The sequence below is a fragment of the Lepisma saccharinum genome, chromosome 1 (genome assembly GCF_977018435.1).
Source record: "Lepisma saccharinum chromosome 1, izLepSacc3.1, whole genome shotgun sequence".
Classification (NCBI taxonomy): domain Eukaryota; kingdom Metazoa; phylum Arthropoda; class Insecta; order Zygentoma; family Lepismatidae; genus Lepisma; species Lepisma saccharinum.
This window is the reverse complement of record NC_139229.1, coordinates 131,652,080-131,679,702: the sequence shown is the minus strand read 5'-3', so window position 1 is coordinate 131,679,702 and position 27,623 is coordinate 131,652,080. Positions and strand designations below refer to the sequence as shown.

General features: G+C 38.3%; 1 protein-coding gene across 2 annotated transcripts in view; it reads right to left on the bottom strand.

Annotated features, from left to right (window-relative positions):
- Positions 1–531: 531 nt before the first annotated feature.
- Positions 532–27,623, bottom strand: part of LOC146001435 (peroxiredoxin-6-like) — a 27,487-nt gene continuing 395 nt past the window's right edge. Inside the window, exons 2-5 of one of the 2 annotated variants that reach the window (XM_083138754.1) lie at positions 12,781–12,937; positions 10,646–10,863; positions 9,625–9,697; positions 532–718 (exon numbers count right to left, since the gene is read on the bottom strand). In XM_083138754.1, the coding sequence (XP_082994880.1) occupies positions 590–718; positions 9,625–9,697; positions 10,646–10,863; positions 12,781–12,937 (577 nt within the window). In that variant the 3' untranslated portion in view covers positions 532–589. Of the gene's footprint in view, positions 719–5,308; positions 5,413–9,624; positions 9,698–10,645; positions 10,864–12,780; positions 12,938–27,623 lie in introns of those variants that run through there. The other variant, XM_083138758.1, reaches the window with a different exon arrangement.

Genomic DNA, 27,623 nt, shown 5'->3' with positions numbered 1-27,623 from the left:
TCATCAGGTTCATAATTCTTTCTAAGCACTTATGAACCTGATGAAGAGGGCAGTTGTACCCTGAAACGTCGTTCTTCCTCACAACTTCATACTCAGTTACGTAAGTAGTTCTTTAAACTAATTTTGTACTGTTTTTAGTATTGTTTATAAAAGTGTACTATTTAAAGTATATTTGTTACAAATTGCAGTCTTTTTATATTTTCAATAAAATACAATGTGATAAATATAACTTATAGTCTTAGGATTTCCATTTTGTCACGTAACAGGAATTATCACTTTTTGACCTTCACATTAAGTTAGTGAAAATTGTGGCGGAATAATAGAAAATAGATATAGTACATGTATCCTCAGAGGGGAGGAAATGGTCTTTCCATTTTTGGCAGCAAATTTATGATTGTAGAGGAAAGAAGTCTCAGGGTGAGGAATTTTTCTCCAGCTTCCCCTTTCCTTTTAATTCCAAAACTGCCACACCATATAAATGTGCTCATACTGTTACATTTCTGAGTAAGGAAAAGTAATAAAACCACAACATAATATTTGCAAGTGCTTTAGTGTTTGCTTCAATTATTCCATGAAAGTATAATCTTGCTTAATAATCTGTGGTTGTTCTGACGTAAGTTATTCCAGAGGGCATATTGACAGTGTCCACTCCCTTTGGAAACAATCTGGGCAAGTCTTCATCCTTCACAGTTGGTAAAACCATCACCTTTGTACCAGGCTGAAAAGAAAAATTCAAGTAGTAAATAAGCACTGTTTAAGAAAAGGGAAGTTTGAAGCTAAAGTGATGTGCTATAAAGACAATATCAGACTGTGAATGTAAGATTGCAAAATTGCACATGTTAGTACTAGAAAACTCTTGTTTACTTATTAAACCTAGAGTTGCCAGATCACTACAAGGGAAAAGTAGGGCATGACATCCCAAAATGTAGGACTTCAAGTCAAAATGTAGGACACTAATCATTTGCAGTAAATAATGCACATTGCTTGAACATGTTAGCAAGCAATGTAAAATTGACACATTTTCAGTTAAAAAATTAATGATTTTTTAAATACAAAATTTCTAAACTTCACGTGGTTTCAGTCCTACATCACAGAGGGGCCATTTTTTTCCCAAATTGCAGTTTTAGTCAAAATATACGTACTTATGAAACTCTGAACAGTCAAAAGTCTGAAAATATATTGAGCCAGTAGCAAATCGTTTACAGACCCTATCAGAAATTTCTTTCCTTCATCAATGAAATTGTGCCATTTGCATTATGACCTGGAATCAGTGGCGATGCGTGACATATCCACGTAGTCATTGTAGGATTTGCTAAACGTCAGGGTCGATCTTTCACGAGAGTAGGGGGGGGGGGGTTACAATATTTATCTGCAATAAATGCCAAGATCATTGCCAATTCAAGTAAAAGCTCATACCACAGATCTTAGACTAAAAAATACATAATTCTAGCGCATACGATGAGAATTATTAAATATGATTATATGTGTTTTCCCTTTTAACAAGTGGAAATCATAATAGCACATGTTGCGAATTACTCACTTGTGGCAAACTGAATAATGCTTTCTAAAAAATTATTTTAAAAAACATCTAAAACCAATTTTAACCCAATCCTTGTTTTTAAATAAGTGACGTGGCATGTAGGATAAACTAGTAGCAAGTGAAGCCTGAAGAAGGGGGCTGTAGGAACCCCAAAACTTTTCCAACAACAAAATACTCGCCAATACGTAAGTAAACCATTTTTAGATGTTTTTAAAAGATTTTTTTAAGTGGAAATAGCGGACATTCGCAGTGGCGTGCCCAGGATTTTTGAAAGGGGTTGTTACGTGTACTTTCTTTTAGTAATCATGTCCTCGTTTTGCCATATTTTTCTACCTTTGACGTTCTTATTGTTATATTGAGCCTAAGCATAGATTATGACCCTCGCCAACCTCTCCTAGAACATGCCACTGGACACTCGGAAGAATATTGATGACTCCAGAGAAACCTTGCCGTGTGGCTGTAAACATGGGGATGGGGGCTGTTATGACCCAGACCTTAAAGAGTGGTGGAAAATAGAGGTTGTTGGACCTTGTCGTAAGGTCTGCCTGTTCGGAAGCGTTCGCCTGTTCTTGACACCGACTGAGACCATAGAGATTCGCACTATTCTGCGATGGGCTGAGTTGGCGAACACCATTCCCTTCAATAGGAAACTTTGTGGGAGGGTTCGGTGCAAGGGGTAGTACCGGGCCCTCATTTCGATGCGCTAAACTTTAGCGAATCTCTCATATTTCGAGCTGTTTCATGCTGTCGCTTGGCTTATTTCGCACACATATGCGAATATTCTGACTTATTATTATTATTATTTTTAGTTCTTCTCTAAAATATTTAAAATGCAATATTTTCAATATTTTACTTTGTCATCGCTGCATCTCCCGATGACCTCTGCCTGGAAAGGTAAACAAAATATTCAGCAATTATACCTGGTGGAGGCACATACGACAAGTATCATATGTGCCAAGTACTACTCGTAGTAGTACAGATCCCACTTTAAATTGTAGGCACAGTCCCAATTAGCCTTGCTATTCATAAATGAGCTTTAAACAACTCAAAATATTCAGCTGATTTTTTTATTAAGAGCTTCAGTCTTTATTCTAGCACAATACACTTTTTTTTTTGCAATGCTTGAATCAAAATTAATTTCATTATTGAGTTTGAGAGTGCAGTCCATAGACTTATTACTTGCATGATGTTTCAATGTGACTTTTCTGTTCTAATGAAACATGTATTTCCTTAGTTCAAATTTTGTGATGCTCAAAATGTAGGACATTTATGATCTTTTTCAAATTTCTCCCAGATGTCGGATATAAGGCTAAAATGTAGGACCTGTCCGGAGAAAAGAGGACTTCTGGTAACCTTAATTGTGCCTATCCTTTACAAAGCTGATTTCCATGACGAGAGTGGTCAACATAATACCCTACAAAGTCAAAGGTCCCAGGATCGAACCCTGGTTAAGGCATCGAAGTATCATTGTGCTTGTCCTATCATCTCAGTCATCATCGTTGTTGCAATTAACCCAAGAGGTAGAAAAGTGATGTTAAAATAACTGAAATGGAAAGACAGAACAGTTTGAAGAATCTGTTACAAGATGATTCAAAGTTATTTTCATGGATTTTACATGCAGTAATTTTCAAATTTGAAACTTAATAAAACTGTTCACAGAATATGATTGAATACTTGAAAAGTTTAATTTGGCAATTCTGTACTTGCTGCATTGATGTCCATGAGATTATGGCATTGGTGACCCCTGATGTAAGCAGGCTATTGTTTCAGAGGGGACTGGAATTGTAAAGGTGAATATTACATAGCTACATTCTTGGGGGCGGAACACACAAAATATTTCATAATTATTAGGGCTGATTTGATACCACCTAACCCAATTCTCACTGATACTAGTGCTTGAAAAATGTAATAATTAAAAGTTGTTCAAAATATTGACCAATATTAGTGTGTAAGTAACTACTTTCAATTATATCCATCAATTTAATAGAGTTTTGCTTTAAAACATGCAATATTTGCATCAGAATTTTAAAATAACTCATTATGTAATCACAAAATTCAGTTTTCCACACAATATTTGTGCAAAATTAATGGAAACTTTGAAATTTGCATAATCTCCAGGATAATTAGACTGTGCAAAAGTGCTGTGCTGTATTTGTACGGACCCTGAAAAAGTATCAGCTGGTATCGGTAAATAAAATCCAATTGATACTTTCCGATACTGATACCACCGGGTAAAAGTTGTTCAAAGATTAAAATGATAGTCGGGGTTTCCTTAAGGTTTTTTTTTTCACTTTGCTTCTTTTCAAGTTCTTTACTGCTTTCATTTTGGAATTTTTATTATCTCAAAATTTCGGTAGGGGCTGTAGCTCAATCAGCTCTCCCCTGCATATGCCAGTGTTGGTAACTATTTAAAAGGAACCAGTGTGAAAGCTTTGGTCCTTTATCACAATACAATGTCATTGCAGAACTCAATTTGGGAAAGGTCTATAGATAATGCTATGATCATAATTATTGCTGCAATAGGAACTGGTACACAAAAAGAAGCTGGCAGAACCATAGCTATAGATTTGTGCACACAGTATGAGACTAAGATTTGATGCCCCCTCACTTGACATATATGCTGTTTTCTTAGTTTTCACACCTTTTTAATATTCACATGTAAACAGCAACTTCTAGACCCTGTAAGAATTCATCAACAATTTTATCTCAAATGTGTTCATGCTCCTGTACATACTCTTGTTTCAACTATAGCAAAGATCGTGTAAGAAAATTGTCATGCAGCAAAAAGTTCCAAGTTCATCTTTGTTTTATTTATTGATCCGTTCTATGGGGTAATTTAACATTAAGCACTATTATTGTGGCATATAGTGAATCATTAATGCAATTATATTTCTAATAGAACAACAGTGTACAAGTGAAGCATGTGCTTTAACTAAATAAAAACACTAAGATGATGATGTATTATTTCGAAATTCACTTTATTAATTGATAGTTGATTTCCCCCCCTCAGAAATGCGAGTGTAACATGTACCTTCATAATCAGTGTATCAAAATACCAAAAAATTGTATTTCCCGGTTTCCAGAATGCCCCTTCACTTACTGTTAGTCATTACTTGCCACCTTGTATACAATATTATCAACTAATAAGTATAGACATTGTGTGTATGTTTATAGAAATGTTTAGGCTTATAACATTAATAGTAGGTTTCTACCTTCCTATGTTGTTAATTCTAATGTCTCATGTTGTTATTATCTTAGTTTGTTTAACTTAAAAGAATAAGACATATTACTTAGCCTATTTTCTATCACCCATTCACTCACAAAAATTCTAAATACCAACATTAGATTATCTTGTACCAATACATTTGTAAACCTATATTTGACCTACCCCCTCACACGCACACAAACACACACACACGCAGAACTCTTGCACAAGCCAGTGGTGTTGAAACTCCTATGACTGTCCCTGGGCAGTAAATGCAACTTCATCTAGGTCTAGGATTGGAAATGTATGGAGTGTTACCTCTATATCTTTATGTCTTCATGATGTGAGTTAAGGTTCCCGTAGCCTTTTTTAGCAATATATGCTGAGTGAGCTATCCCTGTTTTCTGCTTGCAGGAACATAAGGTCTTTATTCCGGAGATTAACTTGCAAACATTGTACTATCTGCGCACAAGTGACAAATTAACCAAACTATTGTTTCATAAATTTTTAATTGGGTTTTCCCACAACTAATATTTACATGCAGAATAGAGGCATGCAATTTCAACAGTATTGTCAATGCATACCTTATTTAGTTTTTTTTCCAGAAATAAGGATACTACAGGAAAAGATTGCCCTCACAGCCAGTAGTTCTTATCTGATGGCCACCCTAGATTTTTCACAGGCAAAAATCATAGAAGTAATAAAATGTACAAAAGTGATCTTTGATATACGTAATTATAGAGGTTTTAAATGTGAAGAAACTAATACTCACTTTTATCCGCGAAGCTCTTTTTTTTTTTTCGATTAATTTCAGTGGCCACTGCCACCATTCTCATTGGAACAGTGGCCAACGAGGATGGTGGCAGTGGCCACTGAAATTAATCTAAAAAGAAAAAACAGCTTCGCGGATAAAAGTGAGTACTAGTTTCTTCGTATTTATATACTACCGCGTCTCTCTTTTCCCAATTATGACTATAGAGTTTTTATTGAGAATTTCAAAGTGCTTCTGTCTTTGAAATAGTTGTAAGACAGTTCTGTCTATATAGTCTTCTCAATAGACTATATAAATGCTACAGCCTACCTATTCTGATTCATTACTTTCTTTGTATTTCAGTTACTTTACATCTACCTCTTGTATAATTGTGACGATGAGGATGAATGATGAATTGAGTAAGTGAATGATGGAACAAACACAGTGATGCCATCCATACCTTGACTGATATTCAAAGTGGCTACAAAGCACTGAGACCAGCAAAACCATAATTTTTATGTTGTGTTAACAAGTGGTAAGCGATTATCACTATTATTTTATTTACTCCTCTTAGCAGTGGTGGCAAATAGGGGGTTGTTACCCCCACCACTTTTTTGTCACTTTTTTTCCCACACTATGACCTCTTAATGCTATGCCTTATCTACCAACAGATAGTAAACTGTTCTCCCCCCTGCCACACACACACACGTTTGACACCCAATCTCTGCTACTACCTCCTAGTGATTTTTTTTTTTTAGTCCTTCCGAGCTTTTTGTGCATTTTTATTTCCGCGGGAAGAAATTCAGTTGAACTTAAAATTGTGAAGTAGCTCCAATTACTTTGTAGTAAGTTTTATTCAGGTAGTTAGCAAGAGGGCCTCCCCTATGGCATGGTGTCGTTGTCTTGTAATAGGTGTCTTGGGTTCGATACCCTGTGGAGGCATATAGTGGTTGGGATCCCACTTTAAACTGTAGGTCAAGTCCCAATTAGCCTTACTGTGTATAAAGTTGACTTAAACACAAACTCAATCAATCAACCAAGATATTTAGCAAGCAGTAATAGTCCTCTCTCTTCTAGAAACAAAGATGTGAGTCATCCATCAGAATAACAGAATATAGAGAGTGCAAGAACATGGCTAGATGCATTTTTTCATTACCTACCATCAGTTAACATAACCAGTCTTACCATAATAAAGTCACAACTTCGGAAGGTGGTGTTCACTTGGTGTTCAAAGTCAAAAACTTTGTGCTAGTTGAGCTACAGAAGTGATATAACATGTGTGTGTTTAGCTTCCATGATGTAAAGGGATGAATATGAAAACAATGTGGTTGTTATAAGTTGGGGAAGACACTGCTGTCTGTCCTAAGGCTGGGAACACTCCTTTACTTCTCCACTTCGAGTGAAATTTTCAAGACCATCCAGAAGCTAAAGTCTCCCAAGAAGTTTGTGTGTTCTACTATTCAGCGTTCCATTGACAGTGGAACAGTTAATGACAAGCCCAGGCAGGGATGGTCAAGCACGGTGAGGACATGGTGCAATTGGTGAAATCACTGTACGCTATGTAGCTCCTATGGAAGCTACCCTGTACGTTTTCTCAAAAAGATTTATTTCTGAACGAAAAGAGACTGTCAGTTGATCAATAATTGAGTGTCTTTGAATTTTAAGCTGAATGGTTTTCTGAAATGTTATTTTGTGTAGTTCAAAATTCCCATAACTCTTTGTTTTGTTTGATTAACTGTGTTGTCTGTTAATCCTTAAAAGTTTTCCCATTGACCCTTACTTTACCAATTATGAGTCCCTCATTCCAACACATGCAACCCATATCAAGAAAAAGCTCGACATACCAAACCATGACTGGCTAGAACTTTTATGCCAAAAACCATACAAACATCCTTGTTAAAAAGAAATAAACAAATTCTGGGTTTTAAAGGATTAGTGTAGTGCCCCTGATCTTAAATTCGCTTGAACGAACATTTCACCATAATACACAATTAATTTGTCTTGTCTCTATTAATATGGAACCCCTTAGCAAGGCATGTAGCCCTAGAGGCAGGAGGGAGGCTACATGCCTTGCCAAGGGGTTCCAAATATCTAATTTAAATCATGTATAGTGGTAATTAATTTTACTTCCTTGTCAGAATTAAACATCTTGTAAAAGTTGTAATATACTGAGAAATTAATCTTCTGGGCTTCTACACGTCCCCACTGTTTTGCTTTTTATGTGGCAACTGCTGATAAGGTATGAACCCTCACCCCCCTGAAATAAAATGCTGGTTAGGGGCATGTCCTTGGGAGATGGGAGAAGGTAGGGATTTGTTTTTAATTTACAAATTTTGAAAGTTCTCATTTGACATGTACATAAATAATAGTTTCATGGGAATTGACCAGCTTGAATGCCTGACAAATAAACTCCAAAGTAAGTCTTGAAGCTCTCCTGGCGACAAATGATGAAAAGATTCTCTCGGGCTATTGACCATGCGAATTGTGGAAAGGAATGGCATAGGAAATCCTTTCCACAACCCACCTGGTCGATAGCCTGAGAGAATCTTTCCAAATAAACTCCCAAGTTCCACCTTTGTGATACACACTTATTCACTGTATTTCTCGGGACTGTTGTTTCTTTGGTATAATTCTATCAGATTAGGCATAGATAGATAAGATATGCAGTTTGACAGTAATGGGAAAGGAAGTTAGTATCAATGTTAATCTTCATTTATTTGGTATCTCAATTCAGATTAAATAATTGATAAGATAAGATTTCCTTTTCAAGTTCAAAGATAGAATAACATTGATTCTTTTAACTGACAAAGAAATAATAAAAGTGTTAAGGAAAGTTTCCATTTGCAAATTAGAAGAAAAACAAAAATCTTGTTCATTTTAACTGACAACTGACATCAAAGTGTTTGGTATCACGGTCATCTCTAGAATGATGTTGCAGGAGATCCTTCTTGCTGTATGGCAAGAAGACCACACCCTGAAAAGTGCACTTCACTCCATTTCCATAAAAAAAATAAGAATTGGATAAAGAAATCTTAATCCAATGCTGTTAATGATATCAAATTAAATCACTGATTTATCCACACACCCCCAACAAGTCGTATAGCGCTACAGCCCGAACATTGGGGCCTTGGCTTGCCTGCCGGCTGTCGGTCTCCCTCCCACACTTTCCTTGTCACCTCTTTCAGCGTGGAGATCTTCAACCAATGTTGGGATAGACGAGGAGTCAGCCCGATGTATCATCCCCAGCCGTTGCAGGTCTGCGCGACCGACTTTCGCTCACCCACTCTGAGCTCCCCAATTTCCTCACGATGGTGGGTTGCCACCGGCCCTAAACAGAGGCCGAAAATTCCCAGAGACTGAACCCAGGATCGAACCCATGCCATCCCAAGCTGCCGTCCAAAGTAAGGTGCCTTAGACTGCACGGCCACAGAGAAGGACACACCCCCACATCTCCTTAAAATTTTTCATACATGCCTATTTTTTGGTCATTTTGGCCCTAAATATACCCTCTGCCACCTAAATGCAAGCTTACACCTCCACCAGATGGAAAATTCTGCATAAACTCCTGAATCAAATCAGTATCATCTCTCCGATAGTTGGTGTTATATTTGATAAAATACTTCATTAATGGGTCTCGAAAGCCAGGAAAGCAGTGTCCCTGGGACTCAAAAGCACTGATCATGCATCGCCCTTTGAAAAAGATGCTTGGCACCAGTGGCGTGCCCAAGGGGTGGAGTTGGTGACGGTTATAACCCCCCCCCCCCTAGGAAAAGATGACAAAATGAGGGGCAACTACCAAAAAATGCGTAGGCTATGTAACCCCTCCCTTTCGATAATCCTGGGCACGCTACTGCTTGGCACACCCACACCCTGACCCTTTGAAGGCTGTTGCGCTATGGAATTTAGTGTAGTAAAGCATCCATATAAAAACAATAAAAATGTGCAATCCTCCCAAAATATTTAGTTTCAATTAGTTAAGATTTTGGATTTAATACTCGGGATTTGGCGAATACAATCTGTTGTGTCTCGGTATTATTTAGTTGCATTCAAATAAAGATACTCCTAAACAAAGAAAGAGCCGAGTATGGGGTGGCAGTTACAATAAGAGATTCACATGCTAAAACTTACCGTCCAATTTGCTGGAGTTGCTACCTGCTTCTTGGAAGTCAGTTGCAGTGAATCAATTACTCGAAGTATTTCACTGAAATCAAAGAATTAATTATAGTAAGATGAAACTGGCTTATGCATTGAAAATGTGTTTTTTAATACAAGTGAATACTGAATTTCAGAATATGTGATTAACATTAATGTTATTGCATGGACATTGCTAGCAAATTTTGTAGATGGGGTAAAATATGTGACAAAGTTGAAAGGAAAAATAGTAAACTTAATATTATTATTATTTGTTACGCCAGATGAGAAAACATGCAGGTGGTTTATTGGTATAGGCACCATTATTTGTAATTATTTAATTATTTGCACAATTGTTTTTCATTATTTTTCATACATATCATTTCAACATACATACGTACATTGCCAAATGTCAAATCGTCAGAAATAATGCAACTTTTCACAAGAGAGTGGCACGTGTTGCTTCTCACTATGCCTGGGCCATTTTCTCAATAGGATGTATCTTGTTGTTATAGTATGTTGGTCATGTGTTTGTGGTTGTATTGCTTGTCACGTCTGTGTGAAAGACTTTTGTCATATATCGCTTTGTCTGAAAGCTTCCTTAAACTGTAGGTTCAGTTTCTATTAGCGATGTGAACATAAGATGGACTTAAAAAGATTCCTATGTTCTAAACCTCTCTACGCAATGGGACTAAGTCTCCTGATTATTACTTATTACACTTCTGGGTGGATTACATTCAGGTAATAACATAATAAAATTCACCTATTTCACATGAAATTAATTATAATGTACCTTCTGTCATTCTGTTCTTGTTGTTGACTGCATTTCTCTTATTTTCATTTCATGAATCAATATATCCCCACATTTAAACTACCTAAACTTAATACAAGGTACTCACACCACAATAGTGTTCATCTTGTGTAGTAAAGAATCCTTACTGTGCTATGTGAGACTGTGTGTTTTCGAATCATTGACGAACAACATTTAGTGATAAGAATATAATGCAACAATACTTACTCTACGTTTCGGCCTGTTGTGTGGGGATAGTGCATCATCAGCTTCACTTTCCTGTCTGGACCAACAATGATAAGAGCTCTAACAGTGACTGCCAGGTCAGGTTTCTTGCGATCTTCTTCGTCCAACATATCCAGCATTACTGCCAATTCTCTTGTATCATCAGAGATTATTGGATATGGGAAATCACCTTTGATATCAAGGCAGTAAGATTTAATATCCTGCAAACAGAGATGTAAACAAAGTATTTAAGAAATCTATTTTTTATAGAATATGAAATCATGGACAGTAATCACCTATATTCTGAAGAAGAGAAGTGGTCATCCTCTAGAGGACAGACCTCATCCTCACCCTCCAAGGACTTGTGAGGGTGAGGGAGGTTGAACAAAAATGACTACCTTTATTAGCCTATCTGAGCGTAAAATAGAGTTACAGCAAACTGACACTTCTGTGTCAGACTGGTTTGTTGGCTGGATTTTTTTAAGGTTTGTGTGTTTGTCGATTTGATTGGGTTCTCGAGAGGAAGAAAATACTTTCATACAAATAACCTCTCCAAGAATTGAAATATATCTAAGGAATCTGTCGTCTCCACATATTGCCTATAGCTGTTTGCCCCAAGAAGTTAACTGGGTTTTCAAATATTTCTGTCCATCAAATGATCAGTTTTCCCATCAAAATCAACTCCACCTCTTCTCCTTATCAAATTAGAAAGCAGTCACCTTTCCGAGAAATGGCCCATTCTATCGTTTCTCGAGACAAAGTATCAGTGTACGGAATTCATAGAGAAAGATGAAAAGGCTCTTTCCTATAATTGGGACAGCTCTAAGGTGCTTCAAATGCATGCAGGGCTAAAATATGCTGTAAGGACAGATTTGTATGAATCTCCATTGCCCCTAGATCATAAGTGGTCATATTTCCTTATTTATTACCTTGCCTGCCTCCAGAGGGTGACCCTCATGAGGAGCAGACCTCAACCTCACCGTCTGAATACTTGTGAGGGTGAGAGCAAAGGTTAAAAAGGCTATAGCCTAGTGGCCACAAAAAAATGAGACACTGAAGGAGCAGAAGTGACAAAAAACATTGACTGTTAAATTCTTAATATTGTGATAATATCAAATCCTTTTACTTGTTTATTTCATGAAAGAAGGTAGAAGGAAGGAGTTTCTAGCGTTCAAATAACTTTTTACATCATAACCCTGTTTTCAGTACTGTATTATGTAACTGGAGTGCAAGTTTGCATGGCAGACTGCAAAGGAAGCTGCACAACATCACATAACAGTGCTCAAAGATGAACAATTCTTCCTCCAAGAAACGAATGTAAACATTTTGAATGCCAGCAATTAAAAGTCAAGTGGAGGTATATTGACGGTTGAAATCAATATCCTTGTTTTTCAGTGTGCGGCCAGTGTGGCTAGTGTAATGTAGTGTCGGTTCCTTTTCCATTGTTGTGTGTGCGTTATTAGTGTTGTGTGACAAAATGCATAGTGCAAGTGTCTGCAGAAACAGTTTTAGGTGGTGTTTTTGTGTTAAATCTTAGTTTATTGTTTTATTATTAATGAATATTTTTTAGTAAGGTTTTATATTTTAAAGGGTACAACTTACAAGTGTTGTTAATACAGAGCATGCAATTAGTGGAAATGAAGTACTATGATAACAGTGGCATGCCCAGGATTTTCGAATGAGAGAGGTAGCATATATTTTTTCTTGCTAGTCAGCCCTCATTTTGTCATATTTTCAGTTCTCTTTTTTAGGAATACTGGGTCAAATGCGGGGGGGGGGGGGTTATGACCCCCCACCAAACCCCTTGGGCATGCCACTGTATGATAACAAAACTGTTAATAATAACATTAGTAATCATCATAATGATTATGTCAACAGGGTCCAAAACAAAAAATAGCCTAGAGGCCCAAATTTAATAAATCCCATCACTTCCTTATAAGCAGTCAAGATTGCTTAAAAAATAATGTTGCAGTAATGCAGTCTAAATCTGCTGTAAATTCAATGCCGAAAGTTAAAAATCTCCCTTAAATTCATGGCCTGATTCCTATATAGCTGATTCACAGCCACATGGAATATGATGACAATGTCATACCAACTGAATTAGCAAATGTTCTTTACCTTTAAACAAAAATACTTACGTTCACCCAATCCTTATGCGATTGCAGCTTGTCACAGGACAGAGCAATGACCTTTGCATTTCGTTTTGCAAACTCATGTTGATGGACAGCAATGCGACCAAGTTCTGTAGTACACACTGGAGTAAAATCTGCTGGATGGGAGAAGAGTACAACCCACCTAAAATAAAATAAAATACATTGAATAATAATAATAAAAGTTAATTCAAATTAATTTTTAATATTATTGTTAAAGTGACATACTCACAGATTTGTCTTGGTTCTCTTATGGATATTCAAACATATTCCGATATTATCCTAGTACTATTAGAGCAATCTGGATATCTTATAATTAATAAAGTTTACTGTTTATTCCAAGCTTTGTGTCCGGTTCAGGAATGTAAATCAATCAATATGATGACCATTTTATTTCTTTTAGGTCACAGTCTGATCACTTGATGTCATGGATATAAAATAATTTACAAGCAGTTATACTCTTGATTTATGGAATGCTAAGTTAAACATGAAAATAACTAGAGCTTCATCTTGCAATGTATTTGAGCATTGTGATTATTTGCAACTATCGTAAAAGTTTCATTTCAAGTGCGCAAATTATTTATCAAATCTGAAAAAAAGAAAATAAGCCCTTCTGGAGCTGTATAAGTCTTAAAATGCCTTCATGTGTGTCATATTTAATTCCAAATGTGTAAATTATTTATCAGTAACCTACTATATGAAAAATCCCCCGGCGTAAATCGCCCGGGACCTCCCCCCCCTCAAGGATTTTGGGAGGGGCAGTCACATCCTTTAATTCGCCCTTGCTCATGGTTACCTGTTCTAAAATAAATATTCAGAGACTTGCAGTGGTGGTGTTAGCAGGTGATTCTGGGATAACTATTTTTTTTAAATATAGTTTTCTCAGAATTGTAATAAAAACATTTATAAAGTGGTTTTAACTTTGTTTCTCATTACTTAAAAAAAGTAACCGAATTACGGGTACTCATTTTCAAAAGAAACTTGTTCCATGCAAGGACTGTGTGTAGGGTTATGTTGAGTAGGATGCATACATATATATTACCAAGTTGGTAGTCCATCACCTTGTTTGGAGCAATTGAAACCAGACACCAACAAAGCAGTTGACAAGCTCTGCACTAGCAACAGAAAAATCCAATTCTTTAAAAAGACATAAGAGCAAGAGGAAATTGAACAATTTGCCTGGTAGCACTTGACTTATGTATCTCACTTTACGGCCTGGTTTGATTAAGAAGGGCGTCCTGTTTCTCCAGGACAAACGCATGACCTCATACTGCTCACCGCAGTATGTCCACATTAAAGCAACTCAGCTAGGAGTTATTACCACATCCCCTTTACATCCTGGACCTCGCTTTGAGTGATTTCCACCTTTTTGGACTCCTAAAAGAGTTGCTCGGAGGCAGGGTGCGAAATCATTGAAAACTGGATGGGGGAGAAATTTCTTAATCTTCAAACCCCCTCTCCCACAAACATATGTGTAAAATATACAATATACATATTTGTAAAGTTATTAAAAGTAAAAAATAAATTACTCAATTTAAAATATATTAGTGTTATTAATTACATAAAGGAAATTAATTTATTACTTTTATACATATCAGATATTGTATAGCAGCTAACTAATTCGTTTACTAACTGTACACTATGTTAATAAATTATGAAATTGTAGAAGTGGTTTTATTTTGTGTAAGTTTTTTTGTTTAGTTTGTGTTTGTGTTAATATAAATCAATTAGATTTCATACTTATTATTTTTTTTTTTTTGCATTCTTGTTTTACTTTTATTGTGCTTATTGATGTAGATTTTTAAAGGTCTCCTGAGAGAGAAAGCATTCAATACTCACTTCACAAATTTGTGTGTGTTTTTTATATTATTCTTAGTAAAATATATTTGAAATTAGAAGTAATTGCTTATCTTTTGTTTGTTATAACAAAAACTCTCTCCCCGAATTTGTTTGAGGCCAAGATTGTTGGTGGGGACCCCCCCCCCCCCAGGATTTCGCACCCTGCTCGGGGGTCAAAATTTCATCACTGATGACGAAGTGAAGCAGGCTGTCCTTGGGATATTCAGGCTTACTGATAAATATCTCTATCCCGAAGCTTCCCAGAAACCGTGGCGGGATAAGCGTATAAATGTAGCAATGGAGTATGTCGAAAAATAAATGCAGTTTTCACTCCTTGAGATTCGTTCTTTTATATAAACTCAAAAGTCCAGGTTTGGCTTCAACACCCCTCGTTCTTAAAGCACAGTCCATGTTGCACGACAATGTAACGTGTTGCTTTTTGGACTTTGATCATTGAAGTAAATCGTTGCTTAAGTTTACAGTCAAACTGATTACTACTTATGTGCTATTATATATAAAAAGAATACCTTCCACAATTATACACGTGCTGCGTGATTACATATTTTTCTAGGAGGCAGTCATGAAATATTTCTGTGAGAATAAGGTGGTGTGTTATCAGTGGAACGTGTTCCTTGACACTTGATTCACCCATAGACCTTAGTAAGCGAGATTGCTTCGTAAGAAGAAAATTGTTTGCCTTTTTTGTCTTGGACGTACACACTGGTAGCGTCCTTGATAGTCGTAGTCGCCAACGCTGTCACTTTGTAACCAAAAGGTCCGGGTTCTATTCGCTATGGGGGCGCAGAGTGGTTCTGGTTTCATTTCAATCTGTAGGTCCGAAAAGGGCTGCCTACCTGGAAGATTACGAAAACACCAATCTCTATTCCATGCAGTAAAACCTGCAAGTACACGTTTGCAGGATAACGAGGCACTTGCGCCTGAACCCCAGCCACACACAGAACCAAAAGTACGTCACTTGACATACGTATGCATATACGTATATATTTTTAATCCTGTAGTGCTTAAAGTGCTAATGGTGCATTTTTGTGCTTAAAAATACACAGATAAACACATCAAATGGTACTTTTTATCATTGTTCTGTATGATGCACTAAAATGCATCAGTTGAACAGATCGGACACGACCATTTCAAAGAAACTACAATTATACTTTGAACTGTGTCAGTGGATGTGCAAAACGCACAACCACCTTGATTCGATGCTTGATTGATTGATTGAGTTGCTTTATTTTACTTCGCTTCTTGTGCTACTTTTGGCTAATTTCCGAAGATTGGGATGAGTGATGATATGATGAAATTGATGAATGGACACTCACAAACATCCATGCCCAGGCCAGGATTCGAACCCGGAATCCCTGGCGTCGTAGCGCGATGTGCTAACCACTCCTCCACGGGGCCGACAATTCGATGCATTTTGACATCTGTGTGTATAATCACATGTCGGGTTTGTGCCCTGTCCATGTAATTCGTAATTGTCCCTTCAGTCCTTTCATCCAATCATCATCTATTCTCATCATCGTGATTAGCCAAAAGTGTCAGAATCTATACGTAAATCAATCCCGATTGTCCTATCTGGGTATATAGTAAAATTAAGTAAAGCTTAAATCAAATAAAGCTTTCTATGTTTTTAAATGGGCCCACTAGAAGAAAAAAACTATTTTATTCGAAAGGGCACACCGCTGGATACTAAGTGCATCCTAGTTGAAAATACACATTTTGCTTTCCAGACATGTGTTTAATATTAGTACTTGGTTTGATCACGTTCTCCACTATTGAATTTCCCCCGCCGTCCGTTATTATCGGTTTTCTGACTACAAGCAAAACGGCCTGTCCCCATTCATTTTGCATGTTTCCGTGCAGGGGACAGAATTTCTGCTGATATACTCTCATCAAGTTTTTACCTGTAATTGTCGCCTAGATCCATATACTTTGAGTTTTCCCCGATGGCGCAGTGGTAGCGTCGTTCCCTTGTAATCAAGGGGTCCCGGGAGGCACATAGTGGTTCGGATCCCACTTTAAACTGTAGGTCCAGTTCCGATTAGCCTTACTGTGCATAAAATTGACTTATATCACCAAATCAACAACAACAATTGTGAGTTTCTTCTTGTAGGAACGGTAACGAGACGTAACTTGATATGGTAAATTATGAAGCTTGTCTCGTTTGGAGTTTGTAAATTTCTCCCGAACCAATACCAATAATAGTAGTAGTAGTAGTAGAAGAAGAAGGAGTAGTAGTATTTGTTGTTGTTTAAATTAAAATAATTATATTAAATTAACTAAATATGTAGGGGAAGGCGGGGTAAGACGGGTTGACTAATGTTTGGCCACATGTTTGAATTACAAAATGAAATCAAATATGATTTTTTTCTCCACAAATAGTTTTATTGGTTCTTTGTTAATGTAAAGAAAATGTGAAAACTGAAAAGACACCCTTAATATATTTGGAACATATTGTGATTTTTGAAAAAAGGAGCTTTTCCTCCGTTACGACAACCGGGTGTCAGATGAAGTAGAGGACATTGTTCTACGCTTAAAAATGAGCAAGTTATAGGACTTTCTCTGATTTTCAAGGTTACAGGCGGCCATCTTGAAAATAACCCACTTCCGGTTGCCAGATTTCGGTAGACTTTTTTTCTGTTGGAATTTGTTTTAGGTCTGAACGTTATATTAACCCGTCTAAAACAACAAATAAGTATTTTTTCATTATTTAATTTTTTGTACTTGGTAAATCTTTCGGGGGGGGGGGATCCGGACCCCATGGACCCCCATCCTCAATAAATACGTCCTTGGCCTTTGCCTCGGCGCCAGGGACAATCACCTCGCGCCCAGATAAGGAACTGTTTAAAGTCTGCCTACGTAACGGATTCACAACTCCAGCTGCTTCAGCGATAATAATTTTGCTTTAGTTTGCGCAACATGTTGGTCTGGTCTAAAGGTTCGTTTTTCTACCCAAACCGAAGCATTTCCTGCAAACGTCTGTTTCGCTCCACCACTCGTGTAGCTATATAGGACAATTCATACATCCTCTTAAAATGCAGAACGCGGTCATTTGATAATATTCGAAGTAAAAGAAGAAAAATGACACACATACAGTGTTGCCAGGAGAAAACTAGCCAGCGATGAACAGCACATAAATAACGTTGAATGTACAGGTACTGCAGAGAATTAACAAACCTAGTAGTACGGGGACAAGAACAAGATCGGCATCTTAAAATTGAGATGATACCGAGATTTTGGTAACACCCGAGACGAGACTTCGCCAACTCTCGTCTAGTCTCGTCTGGATACCATGTTTTATTTATTTTTCATGTTAGCACCCACGAACATGATAATAAATTGAATTTTTACTTCTAACAAATTGAATTTTGAATTGTACTTCTAACTATATGTGAATATCATATAGGCTATATTAATTTTGATTGGAAAATTACATTTTAATTATGAACCCCTTCCCCCCTCTTCCTTTCTAAAAAGCAGGAGCGATTCGATTCTCATGAAATCGATATTTGTATTTTAGTAACAAAATAATCCATGGGATTCATGCAGAAATAATATGAAAGTAATGACTCCGAATGAAAAGGAATAGTCATGAAAGCAATGCGCCACCCCCTGTGGCAAAGTGGTTAGCGTAGTAAGCTTCAAAATCTGTTTATGAGCAAGGCAAAGGGGCTTCATTGTTCCTTCAAATATTAACTGGCCATTCACCATCATCGTTACGACTGACCGAAAGAAGTAGAGCGACTGAAATTACCTGCCCTACTAAGTAGAGTAAGGGAAATCCCGTAATGGACAATAATGGAATAACTGTACGAAGAGATCAAGCGAAATAATAGTAATAATAATAAAATACGAACAGGATATCCGTTAAGGAACCAATAAACGCGACAGTAATACGTAACTAGGGAACGGATTTTAAGGTGCAAAATTATGATCGGAAAAGGAAAGAAAAGGTTCTGAAAATGTTTTCAAAAAGGTGCAAAAAAAAAAAGGTGCTCATTTTTTCAGGTCTAAACCAGTTACATTAACAATCTTTATTCAACACTCTAGCAAATAACATAATTAGTTATATACATAGTTAAGTTACATGAAGTAACAAGTATTTAGGAAGTACGAGACGTAGCATTTTATTGGGTTTCAATCAACTTGTACTGGATTACGCTCAACATTTCTGTTTTCGAATGTAAGTCGCTGACGCTTTGAGCTCGGCGACTTATGTACATTATCTTGGTAACTACTGGCGCAGCAGTGATTGTATTACACTATTTTATAGCTCTCCTTCTCCTCTACAAAATGAGACTATATAATTTCATGTAGCTGCTCAGGAAGAGTGAAAATCATTTATTTTTCTGTTCAATTTTTTAACAAAACATGAAAAAAAAAAAAAAAAAAAAAAAAAGGAAGGAAAAAGGTGCTGAAGCATCAAAGAGAAGGTAAAAAGAGAATAAATGTGCTAATCTCACGAAAAGATGCAACCAAGTGTGTTCATTTTACTTGATTTCATGTCCTAAAATACATATCTCAAACGGTCGGTATGAAAACAGATATATTTTTGGAAAGGTGCTGCAACTTAAAATTCGTTCTCTAGTAATAACGGCAAAAAAAAAGCACAGCCTGAGCTACTGGAGTAAAATCGAAACAGGATAGGAGGGAGATTATTTCCGTAACATCTTTGGCAGTTATGCATTTGAAGCTTCGGGACGAGTCACAACTCTGGAAGCAGCCAATTAACCAAGCGAGCCGCTGACGTCATCTCAACCCAGAACCTATCGCTAAGCCCCTTACTCAGGTTCTATACGCCCACTAGGCTCGCTAGACAGACTCGCGCAGTCCGCTGGAGATGTTCCGAAAGTAATTCGACTTCTAACTGAGAAACGAAAATCCAGCAATGGGTGTGAGTATAGTAATAACAAAAGGGAACAACCGCAAAGCAATAAGAGATAAAAGTAAAAGAAACGATGGAGAATAGGATAGAGAGGGGGTAGCTAGAGTAACTGGGAGATAGACAGAAACGGAAGTGTGAGAGAGAGGGGGCAAGAAAAGTGAAATAGAAGAGGAGTGTGAAGGAAGCAAAGAGGAACAGAGATACGAAGGAAAACGTAGAAGCGAAACAGACGGAGGACGATAAGGAGAAGAACAGAGAATCGGAAAAGGGGAAAGAAAGATACAAAAACAGAGGGGCAGAGGAACGGGAGAAATGCACACGCCGAGAGACAGAAGCAAGATTGATTGATTGATTGATTTGGTGTTTTAAGTCCACTTTATGCACAGTAAGGATAATCGGGACTTGACCTACAGTTTAAAGTGGGATCCGAACAACTTGTGCCTCCACCGGGTATCGATCTCGGGACCCCTTGATTACAAGGCGACGACGCTACCACGCCATCGGGGAGGCTAAAAAATAATTTTACTGTGATCGACAGAAGCAAGAGATAGAGAGAGATGCAAGAAAATACAGAAAAAGAGAGAAGGAAATGTGGCAGAAAGGGATGTAGTTCTGCCGAACAATTTTATTCACTGATCAAAGTTCATAGAAAACTATTCACATGGGCGTCGGGAGGGGGGTCGAACCGGTCCGTCAACTCATTCTGGCATCGTTCAAGTTACAAAAAAGTAAAAAGCATGTTATTTTTATTGTTAACAACAGAATAAAGTCAGGGTTTCGGAGCGGAGTGCGGAGCGTACTAAAGGAGCGCTCCGGAGCGATTTCGAAGCGTCAGTTCTACTTCGCTCCTCGCTCCAGAGCGGAGCGTTGTACGACAGCACTCCGATCCGGAGCGGAGTGGTTCGACTTTTTGAGTCACATGCTCCGATCCGGAGCGGAGCGTGATACAACTTCGCACTCCGCTCCGTATCGGAGTGGTTCAGCTTTTTGAGAAGTACGCTCCGATCCGGAGCGTGATACAACAGCACTCCGCTCCGGAGCGGAGTGCTTCGGCTTTCAGAGACACGCTCCGATCCGGAGCGGAGCGTGATACATCAGTACTCCGCTCCGGAGCGGAGCGTGAGACAACAGCATTCCGCTCCGGAGCGTGATGCTTTTGACAGCACGCTCCGATCCGGCTAGGAGATTTTTTTACACGAATGCTGTAATGCAACTATGAATAATGGGAATGTGCACATTAAAGCCGACTTCCTTGACGGAGTGGTTATAGTAGAACACCATATGGAAAAAAGCCTGCAGTCCTGTTTCCACGTACTCTAGTTGTTTGTCTGTATGATCGCCCCCGCTTGGAGGGGAGGGACAGAGTGGATCATGCTTCCTTATGGCCCTAGTCGAACAGGTGAAGGGGGAGGTGCGCGGGGACTTTTGGCCGAAGCTGTTTTGTTTGTGGTCGCTCTACAGCACAGCACCCTATGACGTCAGGGATCCGTGGGGTGGTTCAAATCCCGGCATGGCCTTGTACAGGTTCAACGAAGTTAGTAATAAGTTTGTTTTATACACGTGTATGTTGAGTTGTATCTTCTGCAAACATGCTGTATAAAGAAACAAACGCCGGAGTACTAAGTGAGGCGAGTGTACAATCTTTGTGTGTATCGTTCATCAATTTAATCATAACATCGATCATCCCCATCTTCGCGATTAGCCAAAAGCGACAAAGAAAAGAAGTAAAATGAACTAAATCAATCAATCAATCATGCACATTAAACATTGGTAAAACAATACAAGAATGTTGTTTTGGCTCAATAGAGAGAGAGAGAGAGAGAAAGAGAGAGCTATAGTACGTAAATTGTTCATTTGATGTAAGTTGAAATATGAATTACGTAAATAGTATTTCTGTATTGAGATGTACTATTTTGTATTGTGACTATTAGATATAAGAGTTTGAATGTTATGTGTTGAATGGGTTACGAATAATTTCAAGCAATCAGTTTTTCTGCTTTTCGGATTTGTCCGACCCACCTCCCCCATACAACAGACAGCTTCGTTTTGTGCCGCATTCCGTGCAGGTGACTCAGTGCAATCGGCTAGCGCATTGGTCTTGTGCCCGTTTCAAGAGGGGAGGAGGGTGAAACTGGTACATAGCTTGTTTGTGTGTGCTTTCGGGGTTGAGAACTTCGTTCGCTGCGCTGTACGTTGCGTTCGACTTATCCGTATATGGTAGAGACATCGCCTTTGCCAGACAGATCCAGTGTTGCAGTTGTATTAGAATTATGCTGCAACAACTCTGGCTAGATTGTTCTCTTTTAAAAGTATTACTTGCGCGTGTTGCTCTTCTCATCACTGTCATAAAAAGAAGCCTTTAAAGGCTGTGTTCTCTTATATCATTACATGCATATTATGTGTGCTTGTCAACGGTGGTGTATGGACATTTAATGAAATTTTTAACGCCGCTGATAATTGGACGTCTTCAGGATTTTTTCCAGGAAGGGGAAAGCAAGGTATTTTTCCAAGGGAGGGGGGCAGAATGAGGCAGAATTTCTCCAAAATAGTATTACTCCCTTTAAAAAAAATATAGTTTGAAGTTATCATGTTCCTGCAACGCCCTTGCAATAATTAACATATATTACTGTGACTGAAATGAAATTATATGCGTGAAATATGAACTTCTTGATTGACTTTCATTTCCGGGTGGCTTGGCCCCCTCCCTTCCGGACGTCCATGCGAATGGAGAAATCATTCCAACCAGTCTCAGTTAATGGAATTATAAGGTGACTAGATTTGTTAAATCAATATACAAGAACAACAAAAAAAAATCCGTAATTGTTAATTCTATGCATCATAAGCCACGAGAATCATGGAAGATCTATACTGTAATAATGAATTGAAGGAAACCATGCCGAGTTTTTATTTATAGTCTACCTGTTCAAGTAGGAATGGAAAGGTACACAAAAAGAATGTATGTAAAAGAAAACCAATTTTCAAGTTATTTCTATAATTGTAATCAACAATGACCAATTGTCCTTTCAACTAAGCATAAGTTTCAATTTGTTTTTTCCGGACTATTACCTTTGCCTTGCCTTTAATCGTATATTTCTCATGATCCGTAATTTTAAACAAATTCTAGAGAAGTCGGTAAAAAAATAGGACACCGAAACTATGGAAAAGAAATATACTGTGATAGAGAAACAAACACAAAGGAAACACCAATGACATTAACGCGGGTCAAACCAACACCATTTGTCGTTGAGAGCTGAACTCACATCCACGAAGTCGCAGAAATATTCCCATGGAATTCGTTATTCGTCTGATATTGAATACCCAATGATGCTTTCTGTTATGTAATAGACACTTATGAAATGAATACATTATTAGGACTTTGCCAGATTTCAGAAAACACACACACACACGTAATAGATATGAATAAGAGGTTGTTCATTTGGAAATTAATTTCCAAGTTGTATTTTTATGCTCTTGTGAATAGATGTAAAGGAAAGTGAGGTCTCTTATTGTTAAACAGAATTTCAAATGTACGTATATTTGCTTAAGGATTAATTTATCACAACATACATCGCAATTATACATTCAACATACGTTGAAACAATGCCTTTTGTTATGGACTTTTGGTAGATTTAAGACTCAACAATACGCTATCGAGAATAGACCTACAGTTTAAATCCTACCTAAAGTGGGATTCGAGCCACTATGTCCCTCCACCGGGTATCGATCCCAGTGCCCCTTCATTACAAGGCGACGTTGTTACCACTATGTTATTGGGGTACAGCGCGCTACTTTTTTTTCAGTACACATTTATCAATTCTCTCATTATCATCGTCGCGATTAGCCAAAAATTCAAAGCTAAGTAACAAAAATCAAATCAAATGTCATCAGTGAGGAAGGCACGTATTGCTCGCAGCCCTGTTTTCCAAAATGAAACCATAAAATTCAGGACATGCCCCTATCCAAGTAGATAATGTTATATTTTGTGTTTATCTCGGTTATTAAGGTTTATACATCTTGTTTCGACTTATCTGCTGACTACACATTGTTCATTACTGAAAACTTGCTTTCAGTTTGCTGTGTACAACGTACTTAATACAAAAATATATTAATTTTATACGTATACATTTTCTGGCTTTGACTCAGAAAGTTAAATATAGCAACATTCCATTCGTCGTTTTTCCAAATTTTTTGCAATTTTCTTATAACCACCATGCCTATTTCCAGGTTACTGCTTACAAACTTGAAATGTTAGATATGGCAACCAGACATTTTGTAATTTTTGCAGTAGTATACGTATGTAACCATTAAATACCTATTTCAACTTCCTGCCTTTAAAATTGGGAAAAATAATCGATATGACAACCCTGTATTTCATACTATTTAAATTCCCCTGTTCGGCTGTATACAAACAGCATTCCGATTTTCGACTTTATACCTTCATAAAATTAAACCAAATGTGGCAACTTACATTTTTGGTTAAGCCGATTTTCAACTTTCTAGTGTCAGAATTTTTAAAAAGTTAGATATGAAAACTTTGTATTTCAAATTAAAACGTTTCCTAATTGACCGTGTTTACGGTAACATTAATAAGCATGATTCGGATTTTCAACTTCATACATTCAAAAATCGAAAAGTTAAAATTAGCAACCTGAATTTCCAATTACTTTAAACTTTTCCCTTTCGCCACATTCAAAGTATTATACATAACCAGCGTAAAAGAAAGTTATATATGGCAATCGTGCACCAGCCAGTGTTTTGCATGAACACCTGTCTGCCTTTTATCTTCCTCCTTACAAGTTGCTTCGCCTTTCCTCTGCGTGCTCCTGGCGGCCTTTAGAAGGTCGAATGGATTCTCTGCAGTAGTTTCGCCAGTGTTATTCGAACCAATATTCCGGAATAACTCACTTCTCCTGCGGCGTGGACTGTAACGTCGGGCCGATATGCCGAAGTGCTTAGCCCGAACCAGAAGTTGAACCGAAATGAGTTTCAGTCACGATCCCTGGTGGCAGGAAATGAGAGAGTGGTTCCATTCTCTCAACTTATAAAACCACAGGTGGCACACCTGCTATTGAAATATATTGTCCCCAGAAGTAGTAGTAGAGTAGTAAAAGTGATAATGAAAATGTAATAATAATAATATCGCTCTCTTCACGAAAACAGTCCAGTGAAAATCGAAGCTTCCCCTTGCCTCCTTCACACCCCTGGCCCTCCAGGTTTGCCATACTTCTTCTACGCTTCACAGTTGACACATTGCGCGTTGTACAGTCACGGACTCTTCTGGATTGTAACAATCCAATTGACTTTCAATGGAATTGTTACAACGCAGAAGTGTCCGTGACTGTACGTATGCGGTTCATTGGGCCTTCCCTGGTGTATTGTGTAAGGATTATTCCTTGCTTATTGGCAACACTGTAGGTGAGTGACGTAATCTTGTCTGGGCTGTTTCCGTGGCGTTAGCTGTCGGGACGCGCTAGCAAGCGGCGTGGGACCACCCACTCTGGTAGCGACGCGCTGTTGCCGGATTGACCTACTTCAGGAATCTCGCGAGCCCACAGAAACATGAGGAAGGCTGAACTACTGCAGCTCCTTATGTTACACAAACCCCAGTTCCCCATATATCGAATAGACAAGCTTGTAGAAGAAGCGGGACATACGGTGGTCTGTCTCCCGCCTTATCATTGTATGTAGAATGCAATCGAACTTATTTGGGCACAGGTCAAAGGGCTGGTAGCACAGAGGAACACTTTGCCACCTTTTACACCGTCTAAAATTTTGCAATTGACAGAACAGGCTATCGGGGATGTGACAGCAGATAGGTGGCGTTCGGCTATAGAACACACAAGGAAGATTATTTCCGAAGCATGGGAAAAGGATGAAGTTGAAGAGCAGCAAATGGAGGATTTTGTAATTTCACTTGGGCGGGAAGACAACAGTGACAGTAGTAGCTCAGATGAAGATGTTCCTTTACCAACCAACAATGAAGATGATCTTGGGATAGTGGCCGAGTGGTTAGCACATCGCGCTGCGACGCCAAGGGTCCCGGGTTCGAATCCCGGTCGGGCTTGGTTGTTTGTGAATGTCCATTCATCATTTCATCACTCATCCCCATCTTCGCAAATTAGCCAAGAGGCACAAAACGCGAAGTAAAATAAACTAAATCAAATCAAATCAAATCAATCTTGGGATAGCGCCACTGCAATGGTAGCCGGTAAGCAAAAACAACTGATTCTTTAACTACTACTTCTGTTCTTTCATTCATTTTTTTTATGTTTTTACATACAGGTAGCTCAAAGCATTAATAACACATGTACCAAATGTATCATTAATGTTAAGGAAATCGAGCAATTGCCAAGCGTTTCGTTGTAATTTATTGAACTCTGTATTGCCAGAGCCTGTATTCTCATATAGCTCCCAAATTATCTCACTTCACAAACCCACATGTGCCTCCCCGATGGCACAGTGGTAGGGTAAGTGTTGTCGCCTTGTAATCAAGTAGTCCTGGGTTTGATACCCTGTCGAGGCACATAGTGGATCGGATCCCACTTCCAACTGTAGGTCCATTCCAGATTAGCCGTAGTGTGCATAAAGTGGACTTTAAAACACCAACTCAATCAATCAATTCACACACAATTGATTTGTTCTTGATAAATTCTTCTCCGTAATACAGTAACTCAGTTCTGTAAAATTCTGTTTTGGAGGTGAATTTTTGTAGGATCCTCAAAATATAATTTAAAAATGTGTTAACGAAACGAAGTTGTACGTAATTTGTTTATACGTAATTTGCCCTAATTTTCAAGAAATACATTTCATTTGTACGTTCTGAAGCTTCAACAATCGCAGCGTGACAAAGAATGCAAAAAGAGGCGGCATGAAATCAAAGGAGAACGATTTGCCACAGTGTTGTTCATAACAGAAGACGCATTTTCTTTTGTTGGTAATTGTGATACGATACAACATAAGTAAAAAGATCCCGGTAGCTGATGCTTGCAATGTAGCTTGCAATGTACCATAATAAAAACACAACAAAGGTTCTTTCAGTGAAGGTTTTCGGTTGCTGTGTAGAGCAGGAAGATAAAATGTTTCATGCTTGCCAGAATGCCCGAGCTTGCCAACAACTGACTAGCCTGTCCGTGTATTTGTGCGAACGTGGCAACGTAGAAATCCCCCAGCCACATGGCAGCCAACGAGGAGACAGAATTTGGTCACGTTCTGCCGTTCTGCGTTCTGATTGCACGCCGCTTCTTATCGCGTCCGTACTTGTAGTAATAATCAGTTTTATAGCAACAATAACGGGCGATTTTCAAATGCCGTAGAAATTCCACAAACAAAATTACTAATGTACTCGGAACCTTGATCGTAAGTTTTCTGTATACACTCGTATTATACAACCTCGGAGCGCTCCGGAGCGGAGTGGGCAAGTTCTTTGAATATCGCTCTGGAGCGGAGCGTCACAAGGTATCGCTCCGCTCCAGAGCGGAGTGAACCATTCCCTAAAATTTCGCTCCTCGCTCCGGAGCGGAGCGATAAATTTTCCGATTCCCGCTGCTCCGCTCCGAAGCGGAGCGGGCTAAGACATCGCTCCGCTCCGGAGCGGAGCGAACCATCTCTTAGAATCCGCTCCTCGCTCCGAAACCTTGGTTGTTACGCCCCCCACCCCTCTTCTCCCGGAGACTCGAACCAGCGCGCGTCCTGTAGCTCAAGGCCAAGACCTTACGGCTACGGTAAGCAACAAATACATCTACGCTATTATACTTTACTCTCAGAATAATAATTTAAAATCGTTCACAACATTTCTAAACTATTGCTTTACTTGACTTTTGTGTAATGTAGATTTTCCTTTTTCAACATTGAAGATTATATTTATATGTCTACCTATATGATTGTGCAGCTGCTGCATTGGAAACAGTGAATGGCAAGAACTGAAGAAAAGAATAAAATGGACTGTTCCTGTTGTTTTTTCCCCTGGAGAGTCTGATCAGCATGCATTTTCCCCAATATTTTCGCCCATGTATTTAGATGAGATGAAGCCACACCAGCCCCTTGCACTCAACAGTCCCTGCTGTGTTCTCGTTTGATAAGAGCTGCCAATTTC